The sequence below is a fragment of the Dipodomys ordii genome, unplaced genomic scaffold, assembly GCF_000151885.1.
Source record: "Dipodomys ordii isolate 6190 unplaced genomic scaffold, Dord_2.0 Scaffold113, whole genome shotgun sequence".
Taxonomy (NCBI): domain Eukaryota; kingdom Metazoa; phylum Chordata; class Mammalia; order Rodentia; family Heteromyidae; genus Dipodomys; species Dipodomys ordii.
In genome coordinates this window covers 5,895,470-5,905,032 of record NW_012267329.1, presented here as the reverse complement: position 1 = coordinate 5,905,032, position 9,563 = coordinate 5,895,470, and the positions used below count along the sequence as shown (strand labels likewise).

General features: G+C 36.1%; 1 protein-coding gene across 1 annotated transcript; it reads left to right on the top strand.

Moving 5' to 3' along the window:
- The first annotated feature begins 6,167 nt into the window (after nt 1-6,167).
- Nucleotides 6,168-7,136, top strand: LOC105995036 (olfactory receptor 10A5-like). Its single transcript, XM_013028699.1, has one exon. It carries the CDS (start codon nt 6,168-6,170, stop codon nt 7,134-7,136), a length of 969 nt encoding a protein of 322 aa, XP_012884153.1.
- The last annotated feature ends 2,427 nt before the right edge of the window (nt 7,137-9,563 follow it).

The following is a 9,563-nucleotide window of genomic DNA, read 5'->3' as shown; positions in this document are numbered from 1 at the left end:
ATAAGAGCCACTACACTGAACCTACCCTCAAAAGATGGTGAACCACGTTCCAGAGGTTTGTGGATAGCATTTGTACATCAATTCCTTAATGTTCTTCTGCTCAGGGAGTTGTTGATTCCCTCCACATAACTTTTATTTGCATTAATATATACATATGCAGTAGCTAGTTTATACTTCATGTTTTAATCCAGTTGTACGTTGTTCAAATTATACAGCTTTGGCTATGGAAAACTTTAATTGGGCTTCTGTGTTTCTTTGCTATAACCCAGTGATGTGTTGTCATTTTTTTCTGGAGCATTTACTTTCTATACTATAATATGCTGCAGGTTCATTTTCTATATTTCTTGTTCCAGTCTTATTATCAGGCTTTTCTCTAAAAAGTACTAGTTCTTTTTATCTATTTGGGAGACAAATCTGTGATGGTATATGACTATAGTCCCAACTACATAGGAAATGGAGATTGGGAGGATCATGGTTCAAGACTAATCAGAGCAAAAAGTTAGACATCATCTTAAACCAATAAGCAGGGTGTGGTGGTCATCCCAGCTATGGAGAAGTTATAAATAGGACAGCTGTGGCCAAGATAAACCCAGACAAAAATTTAATAATAAACAATTTAATAGAAAAATAACCAAATCAAAACAGCTAAGAGCATGGGTCAAAGCACAAAGTGCTGAAATCAAAACCCAGTATCACAAAATAAATACATAAATAAAAGATGAAAGAAAGACCTGGTTGGTAGAAGTTTATATCTTCATCTTAATTTTTAACATGAATATTGATACATATTTACAGCCATATAGAATCTCATTATATCTCATGAAAAACTTATAGTTTCATTGTCCCTATTAATGAAATAAAGGTATTCCTCACATTGTTTTGTAATTTAAGTGGTGCTGCAATTTCTAAAATAAAAACTTTAGAAATCTGGGTTGAATAATTTTTTTTATTTGTGAACATACTGTACAGAGGGGTTACAATTGCATGGGCAGGATAATGCGTACATTTCTTACCAAGCATTGCAGCCTCCTCCTTTGTTTACCCTTCACATCCCTTCCCAGCCTCCCCTCTCCCCCCCCATCCCAATCCTTCTCCTCCCCCCCCCACCCCCGCACCGACGTTGTAAAGTTCGTTTTGGACATGACAACTTGTACTTCTCATTGTTGCAACAGGTGGGTTGAATAATTTTATACTTCTTTATTTTTGCTATAGTGTTCACTAGCTAGTTCAAAGTCCATTAGTACTAAGTCACCTGAACAGCTAGAGAGGGATTAGGATTATGAATTTTTCTTAATGATAAGAAGTATAAAACCAAACAACTTAAAAGAATAATCCTAATATTCAAGTATGTGTCTCAGATCTTTCCCCTTCAGTTTTCTTCTACCATCTGGATTTACTTTTTTACTAGTACATATTAATTGTACAAAGAGGTTTCATATGATGTCCCTACACTTGCATACAATGCATTTGATCAAATTCACCTCTCTACTACTCTTTCTTTACCTTGCTCTCTTTTGCCCTTTTAAACAATTTTAAACAGGATTCATTATTATAGTTTCATTCATGTAAATTAACCATCTCAATAATATTCACCCTCATCACTCTTCTATTGATCCCAAAGCTTAGAGTCCTATTTTTATTATGATGCCATGCATTTTCTTTTTACATCAAGAATTTATATATGAGAGAATACACATTGTCTTTCTCTGTTTTATTTCACTTAATGATTTCTAGCTCCTAGAAATGTTTTCTACAAATGATATAATTTCATTCTTCCATATGGCTGAATAACACCCCAATGTGTATATTTACCACATCTTCTTTATTCATTCATCAATCAATGGACACCTTGAATGACCCACTTAGTCTCAATTATTTACTTGTAGTTCAACTGGCTACTCTATTAAAATGTAAGGACAGGGACCACAACTGTTTGGTTCTTTGTTTTACTTAATTAATCTAATGCCTAAAAATAGTTGATATTTAGTAGGCAATATGTATTTGTTGAAAGAATGAGCATTACCTGCATGATAGATTTTGTTAATATAAGTTATCTTATTGTATTATAATACCAACCTTTAAAATAAAAACTTTAGGCAATATGGAACTGAAGCTCAGAGAATTTAATACAAATGTTCAGTTTTACAAGCTAGAAAGTTCTGGAGCTGAAATTAAGTTTAGGTCACTCTAATGTCAAATATTTAGTGCTTTTTTTTTCTATACAACGCTGCTTACCTTATTTGTACCAGGTGTTTGATCTCTAAAATTCATCATGGTCTCAAAAGACAATAGAAAGGTCAATTCTCATGAGGAAGAAAGAAAAAGGAGCTTAGGTAAGCCCAGTAACTCCTAGGGGAAAACAGAGATTCAAGCCCTCCAACTAGGCCCAAAGACAAAAGAAGTTCAATTTGGAATCACTCTCTTAAAATCAGAACCAGGAGCATGGCCAATCTGCACAGTGCAGTGACTCATATGACACCAAAGGCATCAGTGACTGTGCTTAAATCCAGCCATTCATGGCTCAGACATGGCAGAGGGTAAGACTTCCCTGGTTCTTCTTTGGACTCTTCTGAAACAGAGCTAGAGCTCTTTAATTATTAAAAGGCATACATGAAATTTGAAAGTTGAGTGGAACTGGCCATAGAAGAAGCCCCATTTAGTTACAGGCAAGGTTCAATTGCTTAACTGAATATGATTTCTATTTTTTATGCGTTGTTGGAAGATCTTATTAGTTCCTTTCTTCTTAGGCCTCAGTTTATGATTTCTATACCCTTAGTTATATTTAAACCTACCAGAAAATTGATATCCATGGTGGTTTTGTTGTTATTGTTGTTGTTGTTGCCTCCTGTGAAGTCTTTTTTTCTTGTAAAGTTTTTTGAGTCAAGAAGCTTTTGGACCTGGTAGCTTTGAGAGAAAAAGCACTTTTTTCTAATCTCGATATTTTTCAGTGGATGATTCAGGGAATATTCCCTTCAGAGAAGCATCCACGAGACTAAAGATATCAATCTTTCCAATCTTCACTAACAGCACACACTATACATCTGTCAGGAACTGAGGCTCCATTTTAGTAAAGTAAAAGAGAAGTTCTAACAAAGAAAAGGCAGTTGCTGAGAAAAGTAACAACTCTAGAGAAAGAACTCCAGCATGAGCTTTGTTGAATTCATGTACTCATTCATTTAATTAGTTATTCTAAAACACATATAAATGGCTTATTCTAGACAGTTATATTGTGAAGGAATTTATAGATGGAGATGTGTGTGTGTGTGTGTGTGTGTGTAATCACAGTAATTAAAAGGCTTTAAAATATACAGGAAAAACAAAGATGACTAATCCTATCTGAAAGTATCACACAACAAACAGTTAAGTTTTAAGAGTCAGAAGGAGTTGGTGAGGTAGAAGAGGTGTTGTGCACAATCAGAAGTGATGGTAGTCATTAAGACACAAAATGAACTGATGTGTTCTGTAAATAGCAAGAAGCATAGCATCACAACAAAGGAAAGAGAGACGATGTGGAAGACCAGTGATGACACAAGTTTATGACCAACAAGATACGCCTTATAATTATTTCACATGCCTTCTTGAAAACATAGTTTTTAATATTGTAACTGAAATTTTCCTTAACTGTAATAGAGATATCAACTCTAATTGTGGTTTGTTATGTTTAACAAGGGGATATGATAATGCTATTTAAGTAACAGTGTTAGGCTCAGAGAAAAATGAGAAAAGAATGTAAAGCACAAAGCATCCATCTTTACAACCTCAGTAAGTATCGTCATTATTGTGATCCCTACCAGGTTTTTTGTTTTGATTTGGTTTGGGTTTGGGTTGTTTTGTCAATCATGGGACTTGAACTCTGGGCCTGGGCACTGTCCCTCAGCTCTTCAGCTCAAGGCTAGCATTCTACCAGTTGTGCTACGGTGCCACTTCCAGTTTTCTGTTGGTAATTGGAGATAAGAATCTCACAGACTTTCCTGTCCCAGCTGGCTTTGAACTGCAATCCTTAGATCTCAGCCTCCTGAGTAGCTAGGATTAGAGACATAAGCCACCAGTGTGAGGCCATCAGTTTTATTTTAATGGTTTTATGACTAATATATAATAAATATGGCTCATCATGGCAAATGTGGAAATCTAGACAAATATAAGAAAATAAATATCCTATTACTATTTGACTTAAACAGCTTAAGGTTTTTCTTATACCCTTTCAGTCTTCTCGCACAGCACAGATTGGAAACTAAGTGAATAGTGATGTGTTCTTATGTTTCATTACATATTATATGGAATTATTACACAACAGCATTTAATGGTCCTCAAATGTTGCTTTGGTGCTTATAGGATATTTTCTTAAATACTTCTTTTGTACTTGAGCCATTCCTTCATGTGTGTTTATAAACATTTAAAGTTTATCATTACAATGGTCATCCCTAGACAAACTGAAGCATAAGTTACTGCTTTCATATCTTTACTAGAAAGGGTTCTCCAGAAAATGTTCAAAGAAAATTTTCAAAGAAAGTTAATATATGTAATCTTAAACAAAGTAAGATATGCCTATTACAATGTCCTATATGCTCTCATATATAACCCATATATGTTCTCAATACATGCTAGCCCCTCTCTCATCTCTCAAACTCTAGCCAGGTAAGAAAGTTTTGTGCAGACTAGAAAAATCCACCAGGTTCACTATGGCTCACAACTATTATATAAACTATTAACAGACATAGACAGGAAAATTTTTAGTTCAAGACTCCATCTAAACCAATAAAAGCTAGACATGGTACCATGTGCCTATTACCTAAGCCACATGGGAAACATAAATAGGTTGTTCATGGTTTGGGCTGGGTCAGGCATAAGCACAATGCACAATGCTCAAAACTTTTTATTTAATATTTTATTTTAAAGCTGATGTATGGAGGGGTTATAGTTATATAAGTCAGGTATTGAGTACATTTCTTTCTAAACAGTGTTACCTCTTCCCTCATTTTCTCCCAGTTTTTTCCTGCCCAACCCATCTCCCCAATAAGTTGTATAGTTCATTTTCAACATAGTGGCCAGTGGGTATCACTGCTGCATTTGTTCACCCTTTTCCCTCCATTTCTATGTTTTTACTTCTTTTTCCCAAACCATATAAACTTACATACAAGATAAAAGTTACAGAAATTAGAAACAGTGATCAAAGGGGAAAAACACAAAAAGTAAAATAAAAAGCCTATTGTTTCCATTTCTTGGAGTTCATTTCAATGAGCATCATTTTATAGGATCACATGCACATAGCTATTGAACCTTTGTGATCCTCTCCCAAGAATATCCTCATTTGGTCTCATTGTATGGATGTTTAGAGTACTTTTTAATTTATCATGTCCACATGCAATTTTTGGTCTTTTACAATCCATTGGGTTTACTTCTGGATTTACAGGTACATTCTAATTGTCACAAATGAGAGAAACCATGAACCCTTTGAGTCTGGCTTATTTCACTTAATATAATTTTTCCAAGTCTTTCCATTATGAATAGGGCAATGTCATTCTTTCTGATTTAAGCATAGAATTCCATTGTGTATATATACCACATTTGTCCACTGAGGGGCATGTGGGTTGATCCCATATCTTAGCTATAGTAAACAAGGGTGCACTGAACAACTAAAGATGGCTGGGAATATGGATCAAGAAGTAAAGCAACTACCTAGCAAGTACAAAGCCTTGACCTCAAAACTTCAGTACCAAAACACGATCAATAGGTGTTCTATATTATAATTAAAATTAATTATAAATATATTTCTAGAGTTTGAATAAATTCATATATGTCTGTTCTTCAATGAGATCATGAGCATTGGGCATTTTATTCAAAAAATCACCATTGTCCTGCCAAATGTGTTCTTTCATGTCTTCTTCAGAGATTCATGATTCTGACTTTGCCTGGGTTTTCTCAGTATATTAGTACTCAAATGTCAACTCCCTCAGAAGCAGAATCACACCCTCACAGTAATCAAACTCTAGATATATTTTACTTGCATCTTTATTCTTAGACAACACTAAACTGTTCCTCTTATAAATAGATCCTGAAGTTGCCACCTTCCCTGACACTAAGGAGGATTCAAGAAAACAAATGTGGAATCTGACTCCTTCAGTCAAGAACCTCTCCCATGACTACACTGTGGCTTCCTGTCTGCCTCCATGGCTGCAGGAAACTGGACACGAGTAGATGAGTTTATCCTCATGAGCTTCTCTTCCCTACCCAAGGAAATGCAGCTGCTGCTCTTCCTGGCATTTCTGGCCATCTACCTGGTCACCCTGTTGGGAAACAGCCTCATCATCGTGGTCACCTTGGCTGATCCCATGCTTCACAGTCCCATGTACTTCTTCCTCAGGAACCTGTCCTACATGGAGATTGGCTTCAACCTCGTCATTGTGCCCAAGATGCTGAGCACCCTGCTTACCCCAGACACAACCATCTCCTTCCTGGGCTGTGCCGCTCAGATGTACTTCTTCTTCTTCTTTGGAGTGGCTGAATGCTTCCTCCTGGCCACCATGGCCTATGACCGCTATGTGGCCATCTGCAGTCCCTTGCATTATCCCGTCATCATGAACCACAGGACTCGTGCCAAGCTGGCTGTGGCCTCCTGGTTCCCAGGGTTTCCAGTGGCTACCGTGCAGACCACGTGGCTCTTCAGCTTCCCATTCTGTGCCACCAACAGGGTGAACCACTTCTTCTGCGACAGCCCGCCTGTGCTGAGGCTGGTGTGCGCAGACACGGCGCGGTTTGAGGTCTATGCCATCGTGGGAACCATTCTGGTGGTCATGCTGCCCTGCCTGCTGATCGTGTGCTCCTACGCTCGCATCGCCACTGCTATCCTCCAGATTCCTTCGGCCAAAGGGAAGCACAAGGCCTTCTCCACCTGCTCCTCCCACCTCCTAGTTGTCTCCCTTTTCTATGTATCTTTAAGCCTCACATACTTTCGACCTAAATCAAACAATTCTCCTGAAAGCAAAAAGCTGTTATCCTTGTCCTACACTGTTGTGACTCCCTTGTTGAACCCCATCATCTACAGTCTGAGGAATAATGAGGTGAAAAATGCCCTGGGTCGGACTTTCCACAAGGCCCTCACTCTCCGAAACTGTATTGTTTTTGGCATCATTAGGTAACATTAACTTTTATTGAATTGAGAATAATCGGTCTCATCTTTGAGATTCACCTCTGCATTATTTTACATCTCCATTGGATTGAATCCCAATGGCTTTTGGAAAACTTAATAGATAGGAAAGAGCACAAAAGTAGTTCAGACCTAATAATACTACCTGTAAAAATAATTCCTGACACCAGCCCCGTGGAGACATATTCTTTTCCTTAATAATTGTACTTTTTTTCAATTGTTTTATGGCCTACTGTTTATATGTATTTGTATTCCTGACAGGGTGAGCAGAGCGTTCTGATAATTTTTACATTTTACAGAAAAATCAATACAAGGCCATCCTAAAGCATCTTTTTACTTTCTCTTCCTCTGGTCAATCTGATTCTCCCTTGAAATTCTCAGTTCTCATGTCTTTGAGGAATAATAGTTCCTTTAAACTTCTTGGTCTGTAATATAGATGTAGAAAGGCAGATCAATAACTTTCCTACAACTTCATAGTATCAATTATCCTTTTTCTCTCATTAGATTCTTTCCAGGAAAGATGAAATGAGATCCCATGAATTCTATATGTCATATTTAGGTTGAAATAAATCATTTCAGTTATGGTTCACTCTCATCAACTTTCAATTCATCCACCTGATTCAGCATAGGTCTTCTTTAGCTCCAAAAATGTTTTCCATTCTTTTTATAACCTAATGAGACTATTTTTAGGCTTGCCATAATTTATTTAATCATTCTTTTACTATAAACAAATAATGTCAAATAGAATAGCCTTAGAAATATGCTTGTTAATGGTTTTCTTACTGTATTTGAAAGATGAAAATCTATGCATATGTACATATATAACATTGTATATTAGTAAAATTTTCCTCCTTCCATGTGACTGCATCATTTTAGACAAACAGAAATTCATGACTGTGCTTGTTTCTTGATAGCTTTGTTGATAACATGAAACATTTTTTGTCATGAAACATTTATACTTATTTAATATGTAAAATCTCAAAATTTGGGTGAAAATAAGTTTGAAGAATGAGGAAAAAATAAGTGAGACAATCAGAGAAAAGTCATCATTTATTATGTTCAAATTTCTGAGTTTCTGTTCAGATAATTAGCATTGGGGATGACTTAATATTCTATTTTTTCTCCTTAAAAGATTCTTTCTGACTGGATAAATGGTATTTCATCAATCTGAAGAGTTTCTACATGGATAAGGACATAACTAGCAAGAAATATAGAAAACTAACAGAAAAGGAAATCTTTAATAACTATGCATCAGACAAGGACCTCATATGTAAAATATACTTAGAGGTCAAACAATTAAACCCCCACAAACAAATCCTCAAACAACCACCCCACTAATAATTTCCTCTGAAAAAGAAATAAGAATGGCCAATAGACACATCTCTGGCCATAAAAGAAATGTAAATCAAGACAACATTGAAATTCAATCTTATCCTAGTTAGAATGGCCATTATCAAAAAAATCTAATAACAACAGATGCTGGCAGAGATTGGCCAGAAGGGAACTGTTGGTGGGAATGGAAACTTGTTTAACCAGTTCCTGAAAAGACTAAATATAGAGCTTCCCTATGACCCAGAAATTCCACTCCTGGGTATCTATCGAATTGACCAAAAACCAGTCCACACTAAAGCCACCAGAACAACCATGTTCATTTCAGTTTTGTTTACAAGAGCTAAGATATGGAATCAACTCAGATGGGTTGATGGATGGGTTGATGGATGAATGAGTGGATGAATGGATCAAGAGAATGTGGTATGTAAACAATTGAATTCTATACTTCATCAGAAAGAATGATTTTGCCCCATTTATAAAGAAATGGAAAGACTTGGAAAAAATTATCTTAAGAGAACTAAACATACCCAAAGAAACATAGTTATATGATTTCCCTCATTTGCAATAATTAAAATGTGCCTATAAATCTATAAGTAAACCCAATGGATAGTAAAAGAAAAGAACTACACTTGGGCATGATAAATTAAACAGTACTCTAAACATTCACACCGTGAGACCAAAGGAGGATTTTCTTAGGAGAGGATCATGAAGGCTCAATAGCTATTTGTGTTTGCTGAAATGAACTCCAAGAAATGGAAACAAGAGGCTTTTTGTTGTTTAACTTTTTTTTCTTTCTTCTTTGTTGCTGGCTTTGTTTTCTGTATCTTTTATTTTGTATGTAAGTTTATCTCTTTGGGGGAATTTAAGGGGAGCACAGAAATACTAGGACAAAAAGTGAACTAATTCAGCAGTGATATTCACTAGACACTATGTTGAAAATGAACTATACAACTTGTAGGAGGGGATTGGGAGGGAAAAACTGGAGAAAATGAGGGAAGAGGTGTAACATTAAAAAAGAAATATACCCATTACCTGACTTATGTAACTGTAACCTCTCTGTACATCACCTTTACAATAACAATTTTTT

Excerpts from the sequence above, each read along its gene's own strand:
- LOC105995036 (XM_013028699.1), top strand. The coding sequence starts at position 6,168 with ATGGCTGCAGGAAACTGGACACGAGTAGATGAGTTTATCCTCATGAGC.